Raw genomic sequence first — 23,380 nt, forward strand, 5'->3', positions numbered from 1 at the left:
TCAAAAAATTATCATGTATTGTCTGTGACTACTGTCCTGTCGTGGTGTCGCCATTTATGATAATGTTGCCAATGTCGTAGATTACCAATACTCCCATTGTTAGACTTGATCAAAAAAGTATTCATATCAATTGTGCAATAATATATATATGATATATATATTTTATCTCAGGTTCCATGAAACAATCCCAATGACGAGTCATGACCTCTAGTGGTGACGTAGTGCTAGCGTCCTGGCGCACAGCACGTGCGTTTATGTTAGCCAGCCTAATTAGAGGCTGGCTAAACACAGGTTGATGTTTTTTGGGGTAATTATTGGGGACTACCGTGACGACAGGTAACATTGGGAGTCACAGGCAAAATACAAATTTTGACAGACCTCCAATATTGTCAACTTTAACATTTTAAGTTCCAATAGGTCCAATGAGGGTCCCAGAGGCTGAAATAATGGGTGACATATTGATGCGAGCAATAGGTGAGCCGGTGCTCCCTATTCACTGCAATGTTACAAAATTCAGACGCGGTTCCAACGGCCAGTATGTGGACGCAGAAGATTGGAGTGAAATTGTGAAGAGAAGACAAATGGTCAATGCCAAGGAACGCCAGAGAGTAAGTGGGAAAGAAAAATGAACAGTATCTTATTCCTATTGTGGGGCTGTCAAAGAGTGTCCCCCAAATTCTACATCGCCAGTTACAGATTAACGGTTATAAAACCGTGTTTATAGATGCACATTAATAAAAATAAATAAAGGGATATGCTGACCAGAGTTGCAGTCTAAACGTGAATTACAAAGTTTCAATTCAGCTCATCAATAGATGTAAACCGCAACCTAAACTCACACAACGACATATCTACCTTTTTTTTTTAATTATTATTATTATTAACTTAACCGAGCCAATGGTCTACTCATGTTGTTTTTACCTCTTTTGGGGAGGTCCAAGTCTTAATTAGGGGGGTCAGACCCTCCTAATTCAAACCCTACTGATCATCACTTCGTAATGCCAATATGTATCAGAATTGGAACTCTGCAGTGTTTAGACCAATGGCTGAATTGTTCTTGTTTTTTCCAGATAAGGAATTTAAATGGCATGTTCTCTCGTTTGAAGCGCATGGTGCCTCTGATGCGTCGTGACAGGAAGCCTAGTAAAGTAGACACTCTTAAGGCCGCCACAGAATACATAAGGCTACTTGTTGCTGTACTACAGGACTCCGACAATGTGAGTTATTTCTTGTCAGGCACTTGGCTGGAACTACATTACGAGAAAATGCAGCATCTCACCTTGAGCTTGTCCCTTGCCTGGTTGAAAAATACTTGCTAGTTTTAGAGTTTGTTTTTCTTCAGAATGCTGGAGGCCCCACTGATTTCCTCAGGAACGCTATCAACTATGCGACCACTGATGGCATCGCCAGTGACATGTGGAGATTGGATGAGGTGACTAGCCGTAGAGCAGATTTCACCAGGCAATTTCAGCTTTGTCCATGTTGACATGCTGAAGGTTCTGGTTTCATTCTGTATTGCGAAGACAGAGGTTTGTGTGTCCTAGTCCCTTAAAGTGCATTTAGGATGGACACGGAAGCTTTGACATTCTACCAGGGATTCCCCTGGCATTAAATTCAGTGGTGTTGTTGAAATTGGTGTTTACAACAATCTCATGTCATCCCACGCATCTCTAGATATGAACTGCAGAAATGAAAATAACTCTTTTGCAACTACATCTCTCCACCTCGGATATCCCCCTCCCTCTCCACTCCCCCCCCCCACACACACACCTCCCTCTCTCATACACACAGATACTGGAGGGTGTGTCTGGCGAGGCAGAGGTGACAGATGCCATGACCATGACCGTCCCTGTAGTCACAGCAGAGTATGGCGATACGGATGGAGACATGGGTGGGCTGGTGTTGCACCATTGTGTGGTGCCCACCTACCAGTACATCCTCCAAGTGGCCCCGGATCAGACTATGGTACTAACTGAACAAACCAACTATGTTGGCTCCAGCATGGAGCCACTTGCTCCCACTTCATAAATGGACCAAGACGAATTGTTAGAACGTTAAATTGGTGTCGAACGAGGCTAAAGAATGGGTAACCAGACGTTGCTTACATCAACCTAAACTGTTTCAACTATAGTGTAAACTAATATATATGGTGCTTGGGCTAATACTAACACTACTGTGTTCCTGACTTTGACCTAGAACTGGAGAGATTACATGGTTTCCACCAGGCTTTAGAGGACCTTCATTATCACTGACTAAAATATATAGTATCACTAACTATCACTTTGCTGCAATGACAAAACTTTCAAGTCAACATTATTAAAAAATCGACTGACATCACAGCATTGTCAAAGAGAAGGACTCTCGGCTTCAGGCAAGCGGTAAAATAAAATAGCCAATCAGGTGAAGCTTTCCCTGACATGATCAACCTGGTAACTGCTAACGCAAGGGTGCAATTGGCAATCAGTGTAGAGCTTTGAATATCTGATTAATGGGTAGAAAATGTGAAATGCTCAAAATACATTCACTTGATCTGAACTGGGTTATTCAATTGATGTCCTCCATTGTTTGAGTCTCTTTCAGGCAAATGTAGGTTTTTCGATCCTTCACCTAATTTCACCCTTCTTCGTCAGTTAGCGTCGAGCTTCCTTCGGCTGTCTTGTACCCGCCCGTTTAGAACTTCAGTAGCTTCTACCTGCAGCTCGGAAGAGGCAAATAGTTCCCTGTGACCTGTATTGTTATAGAAGGTCTGTCAGCTGAAGACTCATTCAAGAGCATGTACTAGAAGCATCCTTCAAAATGATTGCTTAACACTTTATGTAATGCCTTGGAAAACTATGCCATGCCCATTTTTCTCCACTATAGTGAAGGGGAATGCTAATGATGCTACCCAAAACCACATCACATAAATTCCAATAAAATGCAATTATAAATTCTAAGACCCTCAATAAAGCCATTTAAAAATGAAGGAGGTTTGCAATAGCCCCATCGATACCTTGCCAATAGCAAATTGCTATAGAATCTGGATACTTGTCTTTGGCAGGGACTTTGGCTTGTTTTCATAGAAAAAGATTCTCATGACTTACTCAGGGCCTTGAGCATGTGCAGATATGTAGTTTCATCAGCTCAAAAGACAATGCTGAAGTATACATTTCGATGAATACTATAGATGAATCCTATAGGGGTCCAATCAGAGATTTGTGGTTTAAAGTTGAATGATTGTGGCAAAAAATGGCTAAATGTTGCCCACAAGAGGTGAGAAATGTTGGTGCAGTCAGTTCTCCTAATCTTTGTATTCAATGCTGTTTTTTCACCTTGAGATGATTATAGAGTTTGAGGTCTGGGAAACTGATTTAAAAACATTATTTTACACAGACGCAAAATATTTCGGTGGGAAGTTTATTGATATATATTTTTGTTTGTTGGCTAATCTTTAGTGAATTATTTATTTGCAGGATGGACAAAATGCCACAATTTATTAAATTGGTCAATATTTTTGTTCGTATTTGTATTGGTTTACATTTCTCCAATAAAATGTTCAGCATTATCTGGTTTATGGATGTTTTCTATTTTCTATAAAAAGCCCCAACCTTTTAAGAATTGTATTCCTAAATGTACATTAATTACCTGAAGGACAGCAGCGTGAGCAGGCAGACGTTGCCTGTGTGTTAGGGAAGTATCTTTTGGAAACTTTCCAACTTTTTGGTTTTAAGGCAAACCAGAAAAAGTTTGGTTCAGGTATATACTGGAACTAAGTTGTTTTATAAAAACCATTAGGATATGTCCACACTGATCTACAGGATCACAAGAAATGACAAAAATTATGGATTGTTAAAAATATAACAATTGTCTTTGTTGGCTTTGCTATCCATTTGTGTTCCCCATACTGACCAGAAGATGGTGCCAGTTTGATCTATAATTCATGGTAGGATATTTCAATACAATACGGTTCAAAACATTTATCTGTCTGTTACAAATGACACAATTGAAGTGTATGATGTAATTTAGGGTTAGAACGACTTATAAAAAAATAAAAAAACTTGATCCAAGATTTCCATATATATCATTTTTTGTTCCTACATTTTGGGAGCGCTTTATAGCGCAGGAACCACAGAGAACGGTGAATCGGCAGGCGTGGCAATGGGTTGGTCCAGACGAAGTCAACGGTGAAAAACAGCGGGGACGTAGATTAAAGCCCACAGCCCCGGACCGCGTTGTAGGCTTGTCGAGAGTCAAATCATTTATCGATGATTTAGTTTTTTTTTCTTCTTCTCATTCTCTGCGGATCTTGTATTTAGTTTGGGTTTTATTTAAGGCAGTGGGCGTAACGCGCATCCACAAAGAAGAAGACACGGAGAATGCGTTGAGGTGAGCTGGACCTGTTTATGTTGAGGATGATATGATGATTTTTTGAAGAGAGAAGCCTAGCAACACTCAGAACTTCATGTTGTTTCTAACTGGGAAAGGTGAACATTATTACATACAGAGGACCGACGGACAGATGCTGGTTCAAACCATCAGTGCTATGCATGGCACCCTTTAACAATTTAACAGGCTTACTACTATTGTGTAGCCCAAGGTGCAATGGCCCCAAAATACAGAAATGTAAACGAAGTATTGGTTTTTAAACATTAAGGTAGGCTGAATTATCTGGTCACTGATCTTGTGGTCGATGATTTTATTAGCCAGGCTAATCACTTTCAATCTGTCCCAACAGAGGCCTATGATTTGTGTCTGCCTTTGAATATTAATATTAGGGCCTTGGCCATTATCTTTCGTCTCTGTAGACTAAGGTAATGTAAATGCGCTATGTCCCTGAACTATGGTCACATTAGTTTTGGTTGTCGTTAGCATACCCACAAAGCATATTGTTTTGCAGATGGATTTCGGCTGTCTGCTGTCGGCAGATGTCACGACGCTTATGAAAACGTGAAAGCAGCTATATCTTCTGTGCCACTCATAATATGGTTCACCTATTCTACTAGGCACTTACAGTGGATGGGATTGTCACGAGTCTCGTAGACTTATTTACAATTTATAATGTGATATTGGCCTTCGCTGTGTGTGTTGCGGATGGCCATACGTCCGGTTGGCAGGTCTGGAGATGATCCGCTGTGGGTGCTGATGTTGCAGCGCTAAGCGGGTGTTGCTAGGCAGCACGCGGCAGGCGGCCGACTACCTGGAGCGAAATGCTATAGCCTAGGTTGGTAACAGCCTGTAAATGTCAGCTGAATATATCAGGTTGCTGTCTCTTATGTGGTGGATTTATAGGCTGCAGGCGACAACGACATATTCCTATTTTGGCCAAGTGGGCTGAACTGAATCGCATTCGGTAGCATAGTTTGGGATTGATTTCAGCACACGACATGCGGCCTAAATGACATGGAATCTTCTCCTGTGCAGAGATACAAACAGTAATGTATTATCAAACCAGTATTAAATGTAGCGACTGTACAATTAAACTGTACCCAGTTTAACATGAGCGCGTTATCTAAGTAAACTTTGATGCACCCACATAACATTTCTGCTCTATTTGACATGGTATTGGACTGTTTGGGCCCATGTCCAGTAGACTATATGTTAACTTTTTAATCCTGCCATTTGAGATTAAATTAGATTTTTCATGGTCAGTAAAATTATGTTTTCCAAATATCTGATTTCAAGTTACAGTAGGTAAAATCAACTTGCAGAGTATGCTGAATTGCCTGGTAAACATTAAACAATACAGACTTGTTACTAAGTTGCATAACTCATTGTATCCACTAGCATGTTTTCTTTCAGTAGTCTAATGAAAGTGGAGCCACATAAATCAATCCTGGGCTACTTATGTAATTATTTTCCTATCTTCCCTCTCTCCAAATGGGATATCTTACTCTCAGAGGTGAAAGGCCCAACATAGCAATCCGGTGAAAGTGGATGCATTTCCATCAATCAATGAGTGAATGTAGCTCACATTGAGTTAATGTGGTTTCCACAAAGCTCTCTTCCACTTGGATGAACACAACCTGAGACGTATTAGTGGAGTCATCAGCCGGGTGCCCCATTTCTCCTGGTCTGGCCTCCCTGAAGCCCAATCCTAGTTGGTTGTGTTATGGTGACATAATGCCGACGGCAGTGAAGATCAGATGATTTGCTGATGACACATGGACACCTCTTCAAGTTTGGTTTCCAAACTCTTTGACTCGTCTGAGACACAGGGTGGGTAATGTGGAGGAGGAGGTACATGGTGGGTAATGTGGAGGAGGTACAGTGGGAAGAGAGGCAAGTGGGTGAGAGAGGGGCTGGTGGAGGAGAGAGGGGCGGGTGGAGGAGAGAGGGGGAGGGGCAGGTTGACGAGAGGGGGGCATGTGGAGGAGAGAAGGGCATGTGGAGGAAAGAGGGGCATGTGGAGGAGAGAGGGGCATGTGGAGGAAAGAGGGGCATGTGGAGGAGAGAGGGGCATGTGGAGGAAAGAAGGGCATGTGGAGGAGAGAGGGGCATGTGGAGGAAAGAGGGGCATGTGGAGGAAAGAGGCGGGTGGAGGAGAGGGGGGCATGTGGAGGAGAGAGGGGCATGTGGAGGAAAGAGGCGGGTGGAGGAGAGAGGGGCATGTGGAGGAGAGAGGGGCATGTGGAGGAAAGAGGCGGGTGGAGGATAGAGGGGCATGTGGAGGAAAGAGGCGGGTGGAGGAGAGAGGGGCGGGTGGAAGAGAGAGGCAGCAGACTTCCATGACGCCCTGTAGTCATTATATTTCTCCCAGGAGGGAGCAGCTCTGAGCCTGCTACCTTTGAGCAGCTGGGCCCCTCTCTCTTTGTGGGACACCGACACAAAGGGACTGATCAGTCCGTCCCTGTGTTTGTGTTTGAGGGCTGTCACTGGGGTCTAAATTGCTGGGAAAGCAGTTTGTAACCATTTGTAGTGTAAACGGATCAATAAATAAAAAATGACTACCTAACATGCCTGTGTTAGCGTGATGCGCCATGATCTATCTGGATGTGAGATAGAACGTGTATGAGACGAATCTCATCTAGATATTCATATTCCCGGGTGGTTGATTCCGGAGCCCTGTAGTTGATGTGAAGGGCCTGTCTGTGCTGCTGTCAGTTTGCGAGGGGCGAGGACAGGAGTGAGGGTGTGGTGCTTTTGGGGCTTTATCTGCTTAGTGCAGAAAACTCTGCGTGTTTATGAGTGTGTGTTTTAAATGGGGGGGAGGGGAAGGGGGATGGTCTGGCTCCAGTCTGGAGTCCTTTCCCGTAAGTCCAGGCTGGTTCTCCAATTACTGAGACGGACTTCCTGTTGGTATTATGCAGCCTTCTGAGCTCTTACTGCCAATGCTGCGTTTCTGCTCTCCTGTCTGGTTCAGTAAGCACACACGCACGCACACACGCACACACACACACACCACCCTCTGGGGAATAGCACATCTCTAATGTCTGAGGCTGGTAGGGAGGCTTTCATGTCTGATGTTCCAGTCGTTCAAGCACAAGGCAGTGGTTGGTGAACCTCTGATAATCGTCCAGGTACATCGGGGTCTTACAAATCAACACGCTATTACTACTACTACTATGAACTGTGCCTCTGGAAGGATTCCGTTTGCGATCGAATAAAGGTCTCGGTGTTGTAATTGGCTAATCAGCCCCGCTCTCTCTCCCACCCCCACCTCCTCTCCTCCACCTGAACCCTTATCCTCCTTCATCCCTCCCCTCTTTCACCTCCGCTCTCCCAAGGTGGCGTCCCCTCCCCCAGTGAGCTGTGGAAGATGAGCACCTCTCCCACCCCTAAGGGCACCCCAGTGCATCTCAGCCCCAGTGATGGGGCCCCAGAGGAGAACCCCCTCTCCCCCCAACACTCCACCCCTGGATCCGGGCCCCTGCACAAGAAACGAGTCTCCAGCATCCTCCAGAGCCCAGTGAGTGTGTGTGTGTGTGTGTGTGTTTGTATACTTGCGTACGTTTGTGTGCTTATGGACAGACATATGTTCACTTACACGCACGTGTTTAGAGAGATAGCCTTTAAAGGCACATTTGAAAAGGCACATTTAGCGATCCCACACTTGCCCTTCACACTCTCCATTCTTTTTCACTCTTTCTTGTCCCATGGGAATCCTGCTGCCCTACCTGGCCATCCCTCTGTCCTCTCCCCCCTCCCTGGCCATCCCTCTGTCCTCTCCCCCCTCCCTGGCCCTCTTTAGAGGCCGATAGATATGATTATCTCCACAGCTCAGATGTAATCTGCCCTGAATCATCACTTGACAGCTGGGGCTGCAGACAAGATCCTCAACTCAGGGTGTGGGGTAGTAGTGAGTGTGTGTGTGTGTTTTAAGCGCGGAGGGAGGGACGCCGACAGGGTACAGAGAGTCAGGGAGCTGGAGGAGTGTGTCTGTGGACAGGAGACAGAACATGGACGTTAAGAATGGTGAAAATGGAATGCATTGTTGAGCCGAGGTGACTCATCCTTTCGGTTTAGACATTGGATGAAGCGTAACTGTCTGTGTGGGTGTCTAAGTGGTAAGCTAATAGCGTGTGCGTTGGTTCTTGTGTGTGTGTGTGCATCTGCGTGCAACTGTACCTGTGTCGTGTGTGCCTGTGTGTGATTGTGCAACTCTCCTTGTGTGTGTGCAATGTGTGTGTGCAGTCCTTCAGAGAGGAACTGGATGTGCTGATCCAGGAGCAGATGAAGAAAGGAGGCAGCTCCTCCAACCTCTGGGCTCTGAGGCAGATCGCTGATTTCATGGCCTCTCACGGCTCCCCTGCTGCCCTGCCTGTGTCCCCTTCCAGTAGGTAGACACACACACACACACACAAGGACATGCATACACACACGTGCATACATGCACACACACACGGACACCGAGTAATATTTGGACATCTAGTACAAGAAACTCTCAAAAAACAAAAAAGTCTCCTCTTCTCACTTTCTCCATCCTTCTCCCTCTCCTGCTCTCTCCTCCTATATCCCTCTCTCCTCCTATATCCCTCTCTCCTGCTCTCTCCTCCTATATCCCTCTCTCCTGCTCTCTCCTCCTATATGCCTCTCTCCTGCTCTCTCCTCCTATATCCCTCTCTCCTGCTCTCTCCTCCTATATCCCTCTCTCCTGCTCTCTCCTCCTATATCCCTCTCTCCTGCTCTCTCCTCCTATATCTCCTCTCTCCTTCATCCCTCTCTCTCCTCTTCCTCCCTCTCCCCCCCCCGTGCGGTGCAGCCATGATGATGGTGACTCCCATCAACGACCTGCATGGCTGGGAGCCCAGCAGCATGGTGAAGGGGGAGAGGCTGATGCGCTGCAAGCTGGCCAGCGTCCACCGCCTGCTGGATCTCTACGGCTGGGCCCAGTTCAGCCACTCCTGCCTCACCGTGAGTGGGACCCCCGCTCTCTCTGCCTCTGTGTCTCTCTGCCTCGGTTTTCGACCCTCCCTTCCGTAATCTTCCCCTCGCTCTCTGTCCCTCTCTTCCTATCTGTTTTCTGTTTTTTTTTCTCCCTAATATGTTTTAATCTCGAAACTGTGAAGCGCGTGTGTGTGTAAACTGGGTGTGTTGCCTCGTCCACAGCTGCGTGTGAGCAAGGAGCAGGAGCATTTCCTGGTGCTGCCCGAAGGCTTGGCCTACGGTGAGGTCACTGCCTCCAGCCTGGTGGGTTCACGACAGAGCAGATGCTACCATGCTACAGTACCGTGTTGCTACTGACATAAACGCCTTTGCTGATCGATAACACAAATATTCAGTCAACCAAAAAGGAATATGCTTAGCTTAATATGCATATTATGCTTGCTTGATAGAACTATAACTGCATTATTAGACCTTCTCGCCATTTTCACAAAAACACAGCGCTAAGCATTGGACCTATGGGGTTGGCGTTAGCAGTGCTGACGCCTGCAGTGTTGTGTTGGTCCCAGGTGAAGGTGAACGTGCTGGGGGAGGTGGTGGAGAGGGGCAGCACCTCTCTGGGGGTGGACCTGGGCCGTTTCAGCCTCCACTCCGCCATCTACTCCACCCGGCCAGACGTCCGCTGCCTGCTGCACCTCCACACCCCCGCCACGGCCGCCGTAAGTCTGCCCTGCCGGGGCACTGCCAGGCTCGGACACACACACACACACATCCAGGCACACTTATACACACCGTCACCGTGGTAACTCACCGTTTCCCCTCAGGTGTCTGCCATGAAGTGCGGCCTCCTGCCTCTGTCCCACGAGGCTTTGCTCGTGGGCGACGTGGCCTACTATGATTACAACGGCGTGATGGAGGAAGAGGAGGACAGGGTGGCGCTACAGAAGAGCCTGGGCCCCACCTGCAAGGTAGGAGCCTCCTGGGATGTCGGGGGAAAACTCTACACCCCTCCTGTCTCTCTCTCGCTCACATGAGACTAACCCCTCCTGTCTCTCTCTCTCGCTCACATGAGACTAACCTCTCTTGTCTCTCTCTCACTCACATGACTAACCCCCTCCTCTCTCTCTCTCACTCACATGAGACTAACCCCTCCTGTCTCTCTGTCACTCACATGACTAACCCCCTCATCTCTCTCTCTCACTCACATGAGACTAACCCCCTCCTGTCTCTCTCTCACTCACATGACTAACCCCCTCCTCTCTCTCACTCACATGGGACTAACCCCTCCTGTCTCTCTCACATGAGCTATGATCTCCGGCAATACAGAAACCTTCAGCCTAGTCTGCTGGACAAAGAATGTATTGTTCTTTCGACAAGAGAAGCGCCACAGTTGTTGGGCTGTTTTAGAAAGAGGATGGTTGTCCTCGATCGATACAGGAGGTCAGTGGGAGTTTGTTGTGTTTCCCTGCTGCAGTCTCTGGTGTGTGTTCTCAGGTGCTGGTGCTGAGGAACCACGGCATCGTGGCCCTGGGAGAGTCTGTGGAGGAAGCGTTCTACACCATCTATCACATCCAGGCTGCCTGTCAGGTCCAGGTGAGCTCTAACTGGCACTGCTGGGAGAGAGGGAGGGGGCATATGAGACAAAGAGGGTGGAGGGAGAGAGAGAAAGAGAAGATGGAGATGGGGGGGGGGGGGGAGAGAGAGAGAGAGAGAGAGAGAGAGAGAGAGAGAGAGAGAGAGAGAGAGAGAGAGAGAGAGAGAGAGAGAGAGGAGAATGAAAAAGAGAAAAATAGAGAGGTGGAGAGATGTCCCAGTGCCAGAGCTCCAGCTGCTGTAATCCTGTGCTGTGCTGACAGGTGTCAGCATTGTGCAGTGCCGGAGGAGCGGAGAACCTCATCATGCTGGACCGCACCACCCAGAGGCCCAACCCCACTGGCACCGTGGGCTGGGCCGGCTCCACCTTCGGGCCCCTGACCAAGACTCGCCTCGGGGAACACGAGTTCGAGGCTCTCATGAGGACCCTGGACAACCTGGTGAGACGACCACACACAAGCACCTTTTCTAGCTGGTGGGCGGGTTGATGGGCGGGTGGGTTGATGGCTGAGTGGTTATGGAATCGGGCTATTAATCAGAAGGTTTCCGGTCGTGCCAAATGATGTTGTGTCCTTGGGCAAGGCACTTCACCCTACTTTCCTCAGGGGGGAATGTCCCTGTACTTACTGTAAGTCGCTCTGGATAAGAGCGTCTGCTAAATGACTAAATGTAAATGTAGCGTGTTTACATTAAGGACTTGAGGAAGGGGCACCACACCACCCACCATAGCTTTTTACTGAAATATCTTGTCTCTCTAAGATAGTCTAATGTGAGAGCTCTAAGGACAGGGCCTACCACTGAAATATTGTTAGAACTGTGCACTTGTGATCTTTGACTGATGCGCTACGCTAATTGGACGTTAGACAGAAGCGTGTGCTAAATGAACAAAATGTAACACCTCCCTCTTGGCTGTGTGCCAGGGCTACCGTACCGGCTACGCCTACCGCTTCCCCATCCTCCTGGAGCGCTCGCGGACACGGAGAGAGGTGGAGGTGCCCGCCACCGTCACCTCCTTCCAGTTTGAGGAGGAGGGGGGTCACCCTATGCCCCGCCAGCACCCTTTCGCCCAGCGCCACCAGCAGGAGAAGACCCGCTGGCTCAACACGCCCAACTCATACCTGCGGATTAGCCAGGACCAGGCCAGCCCTGGGCATCAGCGCACCATGGTACTAACAGGGGGACGGGAGACTGTTTCTTTCCTTATTGAATATTCTTGAGTGTTATCGCTGATGCAATGCGAAACAATAAGGACAAAAAAGCATGGCTTTGAGCTATTAATATATTTATATTGTGCTATAATGAGGAAAGGTTGCGTGTCACTGTTTTATGGATTTAGATGATGTCTTTTCTCTGGAGGAAATAGGAGAGTGGCTTTTAGCCGTGTGTCAGCGTGCTGTCCGTCACGGGGAGGAAAACAGAGCAGGATGGGGAGTCTGTTTCAGACGGAGCAACACAAAAGACCCTCTTACATCATTGGGAGGAGACTGTGCACCCTCTCTTTCACTCTTTCACTCCGCCCCCTCCCTTCAGCCCCCCCCCCCCCCCCCTCTCTGCTCCCGTCCTCTGCATTGCAGGGAAAAGCACATTGTAAAGCAATCGTTAGGCAGACACTGCCCTCTAGTGGTGGAAACTGGCTCTGCTGATCCTCTGTGTTCCACGACACACTGACATGCCAATGAATGTATGAAAAGCATGTTGATGACGGCTATGACATCCAGACTGTGGACTCTGGAGCTGAATTCAAGATGTGGACCCTTTTATTCTGATCAGCACTCCTTTGGGGAACTGACGCTGCTGTTGAACGGACCAAACTGAGAAACTTGAGCCATGATCATATTTAGGATTTGTGGGATATTGTTGTTTTTCCCCCCTCACAGTGGCTGAAGGAGGAGATGACCCAGGCTGGAAGCACCGCCATCAAAATAGAGAACCCCAACCAGTTTGTCCCTCTCTTCACCAATCCCCAGGAAGTGCTTGAGACGCGGAACAAGGTAAACAGGCCTTCCTTCCTCCCAGATTCACCCGTCCTTTCACAGCGTGGGCCACACCACACGTGATATGTGAGGTTCTCCGACTCTTCAGTTCTTGAAAATTCTCTGTCCCAGATCCGACAGCAGAACCGGCAGGACATGAAGACAGCAGGCCCCCAGTCCCAAGTGCTGGCCAGTGTCATAACAGTAGACAGCCCACCGGTAGGATCCCAGAGGCTGCGGTAGTCAAGACATGAGGCGCAGAATGAATGTTCTGGGACCTAATCATCGGAATGGGCTGGCATTGAAAGTCCTGACGGTCAAATGTTTATCTGCTGTCTTCCTAGTCTCCGGTGGAACCTCCGAAACCTCTGGAGCCTGAGACACCCAACCCCTTCAACCAGCTGACAGACCAGGAGCTGGAGGAGTATCGTAAAGAGGTGCAGCGAAACCAGGAGGGCCAGATAGAAGGTAGGTCTGGTTCTTCTCACTAACCCTCAAGTTCCGTGTGTCTCTCCAGCCACTCCGAATCTCCTGTCACCAGACAGACGGCCGTCGTGTTCACTATCCTTAGTGATGTTTGTTTGTTTTTTTACCTGTGCCCTACTCACTACTTTGCCTCACAATATACTCACTTTCTGCACGCCTCAAAGCGCATCCTCACATTTCTTGGGCACTGTGCCTCTGTGTTCCTCTTTGTGTGTGTGTGTGGTGGGTATTTGTGTGTGTGTGTGTATGGTGGGTATTTGTGTGTGTGTGGTGGGTATTGTGTGTGTGTGTGTGTGGTGGGTATTTGTGTGTGTGTGTGGTGGGTATTGTGTGTGTATTAGAAGGGGAGGAGGTGGTGAACGACACAGAGACCGTTCCAGCTACCTCCCCTCCAAAGACCCCTCCTCCCTGTGACCCTCCACCCCCAGGTGAGCACCCCCTCCCTGGGGCTCTGACAGACGTGCTGTGCTTGCTTTGCATCCAGGCTACCTGGGGCTTGCTTTCACTCATGGTCCCATGTCGGTTCCATATCGGAATATGGAACGACTTACCTGTCGCTCTTCTCCATGCCTCCTGAACTGCTCATTGAAAGCCCATGTTACTCTCATCAAACATAGTGAACCCGGCTTCTCCAGACTCTTAACTCAAACTAACGGCTAGATATAGGGCCCAAATTTGACTCTCTAAATGCATTTGGGAAGACACTTGAATGAGTAACATGGGGGTGTCTGTCAGGATGGTATTGTTGTGTGTGTGTGTGTGTGTGTGGTTCTAGTTCTGTAGTTTTGTCGTTACATTTTCAGCATCATGTAGTGCTGTCCACTTGTCTCCACACCCATGCTGTGTACCTCTCTCCCTCTGTCTTTCTGTGTCTGTCCTTGTCTATGTCCCTCTGACCTGTCCCTCATAGGGCACACCTCTGGTGCTAAGATCTTGTGTCAATAGTAAGTACTGAGAAAAGCTGTAAGACCGTCGCACTCTCATGAACCAAGCATGTTAGGCACTCTGCAAAGCAGCTGCGATAATATGTACCCTACCTGTAAGCAATGTCACTGTGCAAAGTCCCCACGTCATGTCACCACACTGTGTTACTCCGCGCAAACAAAGTCTGTATTCTGACCTCCGCTTTCGTTTTCGCACCAACAATCCCTCGCCCAGACGAGGGAAAGACGGACTCGCCGGTTCCGAACGGCCAAGGGGAGGAAGAGAAGCAGCAGACGGAGGAGCTGGAGAAAGGGATGAAGGCCCTGTCGACCAACGACACCTCGGTCCCGGCTTCGCCCACGCCCACTGCCCCGGCTGCCAAGCCCCTGGGCAACACCCCAGAGGGCTCCCCCTCCAAGTCCCCCTCCAAGAAGAAGAAGAAGTTCAAGGCGCCCTCTTTTCTCAAAAAGAGCAAGAAGCAAAAAGAGAAGGCAGAAACTTGAGGGATGCATACGTGGACAAACTATTGTGACACTTGACACGCTTCTAACCACACATGCACACATAAACTCACGTACACACATGCCCATAAGTTCTATAATGTAAATGGCTCACGATCATGTTTTTGTTTTCACCTGCTTCCGTAATATCAAAACATTTCTGAAAGATTGTGTTTAAATATTTCTTGTTTTACACATAGGATTAGAATCGGATCAGGTGTTTGTCTGTTGTACCTCATTCACTCTTCGCTCCACTATCGTTGCATAAAGTCTTCTTTTAAAACATCCACATCCTTGCAAGTTGAACTAGAATCAGCAACATCCCTCATTATTTATGCACCCTATCTCATGCATCATGCACTTGACACACATGTATATAATCATAACTGCTTCACAGCATCATCATAAAAATCATCGGCTAATGTTTATTGGTTTTTGAATGTCAAATGAATGTCACAGAAATCAGAAATGTATTGCGAGTGCAGGTGCAGAACAGTACATGTAGAAAAATGCTGATATGCTATGAAATGCTCTTAATAAACTGAAAGCTGGCTCCCCTTCAACTAATTATAGACAGCAGGGACAAATAAATGATTCATTTGAAGAAAACTAAAGCTCCCAACATTCAACAGGCTGCTTTAAATGTCACTAATATCAAGTAAAAGTATATTGAGGAAGAATCCTGAGCTTGTTGATGCAATTGAAGCCCCCATCCAGAGATGGCACGAAACATTCCACTTTTCTCCTTTTTCTTTGAAGTGTGTAAAAAATACCTCTACAGCTGTAATTATTTTTATGATCATTAGCTGTTCTTAAAATGCTGATGTGTGATGTCCATTGGTTTTTAAGTTATTTTTCATATTAGAATGTAAAGTGAAAGTTGCAAAAACTATGTACCAGTCCTTAAACATCAAGTTGATTTTAGTCCAATTTGGTTTGATGTGTTTTATTAGAGGATGAGGATAAAAAATAAAATAAAAATTATGCTTACACTTGAATTGGTGGGTCCATAGGCTGTGTTAGGTATATTTATTTATCAAGAAGCTCAAAGAGTCGTCGGGTTCAAAGAAAGTTCAATGGTTTATTTCTTGCAAGGAAACAAGTGTGTCGATACAGAGTTGCTTAAAGCTTTACAGTAATAGGCAGTGCTTATATACATGGTTTTGAACGAGTAACAGGATGAAGACAAGACTTTCCACCTCCCCCATGTGGAGGTGAGTCTGTGACCTTTGGTGACCTATAAAGTTGCCTACCGAGGGGCACAGTGTAAAAACCCACACACAATAGCAGGGCTGCCAACTTTTCAAAAAACCCTGGAGTGAGTCAACTTGTTCAAGGATGTCAAGATCTAAGAGTTCGTTGATTTTGCCTTCCACAGCCCCCCTTAGATTAAATGGAATTCCCCTGAATGGCTGTGCCACAGGTTCCTCCTCTGGGTCTATGTGTAAACTATTGTTTTCACTTTTCCCACCCGGTGGAAAACCTTGGGGTATTCCTGCTGGAGCATTCCCTTCAGGTCTGATACTGCTGCTATGTCAGGCCCAATCCTCAGTATTCCCACTGCAAAGCATTAAAATGCATAATAATCATTAAATAGTCTCTTTGAAATCAACAAGTATGATGACTTTAGACCCTACGAAGCATTGGAGTTATCTGTATCTCTTTTGTCTCTTTGTATGTGCTCTTTGGCTTTATCTGCCGTTCGTGCAGATAAAGCCCTTAAAAAAGGAGGTGATGGTTGAAATGGACCTCTTCTCTATTTGTCGGAGCCACATTGCAGTGTCTTTTCCAAACAGTGGCTCTCCCTTTCCCCGTATAACAAGGAATTCTGCCTGCTCAGTGTTGTCCTACTCTGGCCTCACATGTGAAAACTCCCCCCTCGTGTTATCTTCGGGTCATTCTGACCCATCAGTCATTGTGGCCCACCGTCGTATTGCGACAACTTTACCGCATACAAAAACAAAGTGAAGCATTTTCTTTTAACCGTTGGGCTGTCTCAGACCCCCCACATTGCAAAGGTTAATCCTTGTGCTGCCTTCGGGTCACATGACCCAAAGGTTCATAACGAACCATTGTTGTGTTTGCCCAATTTTACCCAATACAAAAACAAATAAAAATAATTTTATTTTAACCTTTGCAATGTGGGGGGTCTGAGACAGCCCAACGGTTAAAATAAAATGCTTCACTTTTTTCTGATACTTCTCTCTTCTTTGTGAGAGACGGTTCACTTTGTCCGAATTGTGAACTTCCAGCTGAATTAGTATACAATGACATACTTGGAATTTGGATGTGTGAGGAAATAAAGAAGGATACAATTACTGATGTATTTAATACACAAAGGAATAATACACAACTCAAATGCTTTCAAACATATTACAGATATTGTAATATCTCTAATATTCTCTGGTGCAACCACTTAATTTGTATAGATCAAACAGTCCCACAGAATGTACAAATTATAACGCTAAGGAGACTAACGCCTGGGACACACTGCCTGCGATCTGCTGCGACGCGCCTGGAAGCGCCGTCTTTTTTCTTTCGGCGCCCATGTTATCAAATGGGATCGACCACACCGGCCGCGAAGGCGCCCCGAAAGCGCCGTTTCGGCAGCTGGTCGAGCTGATCGAAAACTAAAATTCCAGCTTAAACTGTGTGAAAATAGTAGGCGGCGGAAAAAAGTGGGAGGAAAATTAATTTTTAAAATAATAATAATAAGTATGCAGAATAACAATTAATTGGCAAACGTGCTTCTTCACTCGATGCTAGCCCAGACCCTCACCCGTCGTCTTGAGGCAATGGCCCCGGTGGACAGTGTTGGGAAAGTTCACTTTCTACATGAACTAATTCAGTTCATAGTTCACAAATTTTAAATTAACTAGTTCAGCTCATAGTTCACAAATTTTAAATTAACTAGTTCAGTTCATAGTTCACAAATTTTAAATTAACTAGTTCAGTTCATAGTTCACAAATTTTAAATTAACTAGTTCAGTTCATAATTAAACATTTTGAACTAAGTTCACAGCTCCAAAAAATTAACTAGTTCAGTTCTTTTTTTCAATATATTGCGAGCTATAATTTTTCTAAATTATTTCCAAAGCCCATGTAGAACCACAGACAGCAATTATTTTATTAGTTTAACGCTGAAACTATGTGTCTGATTTCATCTTCATATGGCTACATTATTGAGGCACTTTTAGATTGTTTGGCTTGTTTGCCCGATGAATAAGTAAAAAAAATTATAAGTATAAGAATAATATTAATAACGTAAAAGAGTCAAGGCCATGGACAGTGTTTCTACTTTCTGTCCAGTAAGTGAAAATACCTTAACTAAATGAATATCTGTCACTGGTTACAGTCCACATACATAACTAAAATAATAATAACACTAACACAAAAGTTTGCATGGCCAAGGACAGAGTTATTTTCTCTTATCTGAATGAAGATCTTCTGTCATTGGTCACAGTGGTCTCTCCCTGGTGGATCAGCTGTTGTTTGCTTCCTATGAAAACAATTATGCTCTGTTACTTTAATACAGGTCACCTCTGCATCATACCCATGGCATTACATTGCATTTCTATAGCCCAATAAACAGATCATAGCAATATTTAATATACCTTCAAATCTTTTTGTTGGCATTCAAGATCAACTGCTTCTCAAAGTTGGCATCTCCCAGCCGGTTTCTCCTGGGTCTGAATTAGATAACGACAGATGTTAGCATGATTATGGCAAAATGGAAACAGTCATAAAGGAATTGTGGACTGAGACAATAACTGAACTAATCAGCTGCAATGTCACATGAATGACCTCTTGGATGAGAGCAGAAAGCCCACTGCAGCAGCGGGTCTCATTACATGCCGACCTCTCATAAAGAGTATCTTGGAGCATAGCGGAGAGTATATGTTCAGTTCTGAACTAAACTAGAACTAATTTTACCACATTTCTATATTTAAAACCAGAACTAGAATAATATCACCAAGAACTATGATTGAGGCTCGGTATTTACTGTACTTATTACCAAAAAATAATAATCATGTAATATAATCACAGTTTATTCCCACCTTAATATTAGACCACCAATGCTGAAAAGCCTCTCTACTGGAGCGCTTGAGGGCAGGGCAGTGTTGTGTTTTATGAACAGCCTTCTGAGCTTTGAAAAATGCATGTATTCATCAAACCCATCTGTGGTTGGGGCATCCAGATAGGCGTCCACTTCGGATTTTTGATTAACCTGAGTGTTTTTGTTAAATCTGAAGAATGACGCTGCAGGATCCTTTTTGTCACTTCCACCACTGGACTGGGCTTGACCAGAGTCTCTTGCAACTGAGTCATCAGAGTTGAGGGTTTGAAATTCTCTTTTCAGCATCAATCTGTACTGCATACATTTCTCCTCATCTTGGACCCAGTCTAGCTTGAATCTTGGCACCAGCATAGCGGAGAGTATATGTTCCCTCTTCTCCAGAAGACCTGCCAGCCTTGTGCTCAGTGACTCCAAGATACTCTTTATGAGAGGTCGGCATGTAATGAGACCCGCTGCTGCAGTGGGCTTTCTGCTCTCATCCAAGAGGTCATTCATGTGACATTGCAGCTGTACAATGGTTGGAGCCAGGTAGCCAAGAAAGACGTTCTTCTCTTCTTGGAGGATGTTTAGTGCTAGTGCCAAAGGCCTCATCACATCCACAAACATATGAATGAATTCGACTTCCTGTGGAGAGAATCTGCGAAAGCCGAACTCGTCAGTCACAGTATGCAAAAGGAGCTCATCGTGTAAGGGAGTGGCATCATTTTTAGGGGTGACCTCAGCCACGTTCATTTCTGCCTTCGTAGTTAGTTTTGCCATGCGAGACAGTCGCTCCATCGCAAGAAAGACTGAATTCCATCTCGTGTCATTTGTCACAACAAAGCCAATTCCAAGCTTTTCCTCCACAGCATCAGAAGTCTTTGTACATCGCCTGACCAGGTTCCACAGTGCAGATGCTTTGGCAAAGACTTCCATCAACATTGTTCTGTAACGTTTATCACTAACTTTTTCTGTGTCTTTGGCCACGAGATTCAAAGTGTGTGCCATGCACCGTCTGTGAGGGGGGAGAGAGGGATGTTCCAGACCTGAGACAGGCTCAGGCTCCATCTCATCTTCGTCTGAGCTCTCACTGGCAGCAGCAAAGGCTGACACTTGTTCTTCCTTACCTTCACTTTCAGTTTGATCAAAGTTGAAACAGTTGAATGCCTTGACAAAATTAGCAGCATTGTCTGTCACTGTACACACAACCTTGTTGTGGATTTTGAACTCTTTGTTGACATCTGTCAACAATTCTGCCAATACATCATGTGTATGTGCTCCTTTAATTCGCCGGCATGCCAGTACTGCAGACTGTCTCTTCGAAACGTCTGTTTTGTTTAGCCAGTGGATAGTGATTACCATAAATGCCTTGTTCACAGCAGACCAGCAATCTGCTGTTGTACACACCGCATCGATCTCAGACAGTTCAGTCATAAGTTCACACATGTTTTCTTTATATTTCTTGTTTAACAGTATCTGTACTTTCTTTCTCGATGGCACCTTTTTGGATGGCTGCAACCCCTTAATTAAGTTTATGAAAGCTGGGCTTTCCACTTTCCTCAAAGGCTGCAAGTCTCCGACAATATACTGCACCACCAAGTTATCCAGCTGCGGCTGGGAGATGACAACGAAGCCGTTACTGTATGCAGTTAATGGGATATGGGTCGAGGATCTGTCTTGACTGTCTTTAGATTTTTTATTTGCTTGCACATACCTTGAAAGGCTAACTGGGTGCTTCAGTTCAATGTGCCGTTTCAGGTTTGCTGAGGACGTGACTGAAGTGCGGATTTTCTTTTTGAAAGCCAGTGGGCAAAGTTTGCACAGAAATGTAAGATTGTTCCCATCCTCACCAACCTTGTCATAAAACTCGCTTAAATGATCATAGGACGCCTCCTTGCTGCTTTGTCGCCTACATGCTGCTGTCGCCTCCATGATACTTTTTGTTTTGATGACGCATGCGGAAGTGCGACATTGGTGGCTGCAGTTGCCAAATTGAAATCTCTATCTGTGTGCAATACCGCTCTCAGCCTCTACGCAACTTCGGCGCTCTCACACTTGCCAGGCATAGACAGTAGAAGAAAGCAAGCGAGACAGCGAAATTGGACCGCGCCATCTTTCCAGTTCCGGCTCTTCCGGTCTAGCGTAGAACAGTGGCTCGCCTTTTTCCTAGCTCTGAGACTAAGCTATTTCAAGAGTAAACGTGTGTTAGTCTGCCTCCCGTACTATAGGTGGCGACGGAGAGACACTACCCAGCAAGATTCTGGAGGAAACATTTTCGTTTTCCTGTCGTTGCTTCTGCGTTGAACAGCCCGGAGCCTTCGAATTTGATCTTGTTAATTGTCTACAGTACTATTAATCGTACTTTAGTTTTCATTTATTTCAGCAATTCAGGTGGGAAATAAAATGGGGAGAAGTAGAAGCCGTTCTCCGCCGAGACGAGGTTCGTGGTTTACGAGTGGTTAGCTGTAAGGTTTCACAAACAATGTTAGCTTATTTAGCTAAGTGGTGACTAAACGCAAACGTAGACAACGAACAAGCTATTCCCAGATATTCTTTCTGTAAATAGTTATTACAGACATTGCTCGTGCATGATTTTTGTAATTATCAGTTACGGTCATATTAGTTAATTGATTAGCTGGATATTTGATTCAGAAAAGACTAGCACAACATGCTTAATACTGTACCAGAGAGGGCGCTCGTACCGTAAAATACTGTATTATTATTATCAGTTATCAGCAGTAACATATCGTCAATTTTAACGTAACTAATTTTGTCAAATTTGATTTAAGAACACAAGATTCCAAACTAGTCTAAGTGTTAATTATTTATCTTCAACTTTCTTTTTAAGAGAGGCGCCGTTCTCGCTCAACGTCCCGGGACCGCGAGACGAGAAGACGCAGGGAGAGGGAGCGCTCCAGGTCTCGGGACAGGGACAGGCGACGCAGCCGTTCACGCTCTCCTCATAGGCGACGTTCCAGGTGAGACCTTTTTTGTCGTTGGTTTCATTCTCCAATGGAAGGGACATTGTGTTAGAAAAGTTAAAATGACTACAAGTTAAGCTACTATAAGATCAGAAGATCTTATACGTGTTATTTTGCATCGTTGCGTAGCATTGGAGACCGTCTCTTTCTTAGTGTAGATAACCCGTCCTCCAGCCATGTCTGTTTTCCACACGCAGGTCTCCTCGTCGTCTCCGCTCTACCTCGAGCTCTCCCTCGAGGCAGAAGGAGGATTCAAAGGAGAAAACCGTAAAGGAGCATCAGATTTCTGGTGCTTAAAAAAAACTGCATAAACTAAGATGTTGGAAAGCTTCACCCTAGGCCCATGTGTTGGGAATATTGGTTAATAATACATGTTGGTCAAGGCTACCTGACTATAGAAACTTCTGTTGCTATCAGTTTCATTTAATTAACCAATTCACTTTTTAAGACGTAAACATTTGCACATTGTGTAGTGGCTGGCTGTTGTCATGTCTGTGTGTATGACTGTGTTTTATTTGAACAGAGGAAGACATGAAGGACAAAACTGAAGATGAGATTGAGATGATGAAAATCATGGGATTTGGCTCCTTCGACACCACCAAGGTATTTTTATTTTCTCTTCCGGTTGGAATTGTTCATTTCCACAAGGGGGCACAAGTTTTCCTAAGATGGTTATGGGCCTTTTTACATCTTTTCATTTTTTAACATTGTTTTCTTTCATAGAATTAACTTCTAAGATACAGTGCTTATGAGCAACACGTTTGACTGTGTAAAATGTTTATTTTCAAACAGGGGAAAAAAACTGATGGAGCAGTGAATGCCCATGCTATCAATGTGTCCCAGAAGAGGAAGTATAGGTATGTGAATCGGTCTCAGACACACTAGTATACTACAACCTTTGGCTGTAAATATCTTTAAATTGCATCAGTAGACATTGGAATTGATTCATCCATTGTCTAATCTATTTCTGCAATGCTCTTTGTCCTTCACTAAGCATTGCTGTTGACATTTGTAAGCACTTATTAGAACTAGTTTGTTAGCAAAGTTTCATTTGTTATTGAGAGGCCACTACTATCATGCACTCTGATCATCGCTTGCTCTTGTTGCACCAATCATTGTAGCAGGTGTTTTGATGCAGACATCGCCTCTCTCATTGGTGGATGATGATGTAATGTACAAGTGCTGCAAAGGCAGCAATGATGTCATGTTTTTTCTCCCCTTCAGGCAGTACATGAACAGAAAAGGTGGATTCAATAGACCACTGGACTTTATTGCATGAAGCTGGAAAGACTCAAGATCCTGTGGTGTGTAGACTTTGACATACTTGGTTTTGTGGATGTTTTACTTTTGTTGTGGTTCACTTTCTTTAATTTTTTGGTTCAACACAAATTCTACACAAAATTATGTAAATACTGAAAACCTTGGGAGCTGAACATTGGAGCCATGTGGGCACCATGTGTGGGTTTCTGATTGGAGCATGTGCATTTTTATTTCAATAAATGTCTTTTAAAATGACAGTTGTAGTCATGCCCCTGTTTTCTGATAGATCCTGAAACTTGTTGTAAA

General features: G+C 45.4%; 3 protein-coding genes and 1 long non-coding RNA gene across 8 annotated transcripts; 3 read left to right on the forward strand and 1 right to left on the reverse strand.

Annotated features, from left to right (window-relative positions):
• The first annotated feature begins 413 nt into the window (after window positions 1–413).
• On the forward strand, window positions 414–2,028 carry figla (folliculogenesis specific bHLH transcription factor). The gene is made up of 4 exons (XM_067228490.1): window positions 414–608; window positions 1,071–1,217; window positions 1,343–1,432; window positions 1,792–2,028. Exons 1-4 carry the CDS (start codon window positions 423–425, stop codon window positions 2,026–2,028), a joined length of 660 nt encoding a protein of 219 aa, XP_067084591.1. The 5' UTR covers window positions 414–422.
• A 2,128-nt stretch (window positions 2,029–4,156) lies between these two features.
• On the forward strand, window positions 4,157–15,700 carry add2 (adducin 2 (beta)). 5 transcript variants are annotated; one of them, XM_067228038.1, is made up of 16 exons: window positions 4,157–4,365; window positions 7,704–7,885; window positions 8,611–8,752; window positions 9,179–9,330; window positions 9,526–9,606; window positions 9,870–10,019; window positions 10,125–10,268; window positions 10,795–10,893; window positions 11,157–11,333; window positions 11,814–12,059; window positions 12,771–12,884; window positions 12,999–13,085; window positions 13,211–13,334; window positions 13,694–13,780; window positions 14,263–14,296; window positions 14,511–14,649. In XM_067228038.1, coding segments are annotated over exons 2-16 (1,788 nt in total). In that variant the 5' UTR covers window positions 4,157–4,365; window positions 7,704–7,735; the 3' UTR covers window positions 14,512–14,649. The 5 variants fall into 5 exon arrangements, with proteins under 5 accessions (XP_067084139.1, XP_067084135.1, XP_067084140.1 ...); XM_067228034.1 differs by lacking the exon at window positions 14,263–14,296 and having other exon boundaries at window positions 14,511–15,700; XM_067228039.1 differs by lacking the exon at window positions 13,694–13,780 and having other exon boundaries at window positions 14,511–15,700.
• Window positions 15,701–16,858: 1,158 nt separating this feature from the next.
• Window positions 16,859–19,107, reverse strand: LOC136932772 (uncharacterized). Its single transcript, XR_010874765.1, has 3 exons — window positions 18,835–19,107; window positions 18,391–18,465; window positions 16,859–18,275 (listed from the first exon to the last, which is right to left on the reverse strand). It is a non-coding gene; the product is annotated as an uncharacterized lncRNA (long non-coding RNA).
• Window positions 19,108–21,111: 2,004 nt separating this feature from the next.
• On the forward strand, window positions 21,112–23,331 carry snrnp27 (small nuclear ribonucleoprotein 27 (U4/U6.U5)). The gene is made up of 6 exons (XM_067228131.1): window positions 21,112–21,273; window positions 21,682–21,811; window positions 22,012–22,103; window positions 22,338–22,417; window positions 22,607–22,671; window positions 23,039–23,331. The coding sequence occupies exons 1-6, from the start codon at window positions 21,237–21,239 to the stop codon at window positions 23,091–23,093; spliced, it is 459 nt and encodes a 152-aa protein (XP_067084232.1). The 5' UTR covers window positions 21,112–21,236; the 3' UTR covers window positions 23,094–23,331.
• The last annotated feature ends 49 nt before the right edge of the window (window positions 23,332–23,380 follow it).

The sequence above is a fragment of the Osmerus mordax genome, chromosome 24 (assembly GCF_038355195.1).
Source record: "Osmerus mordax isolate fOsmMor3 chromosome 24, fOsmMor3.pri, whole genome shotgun sequence".
NCBI classification, from domain to species: Eukaryota; Metazoa; Chordata; class Actinopteri; order Osmeriformes; family Osmeridae; genus Osmerus; species Osmerus mordax.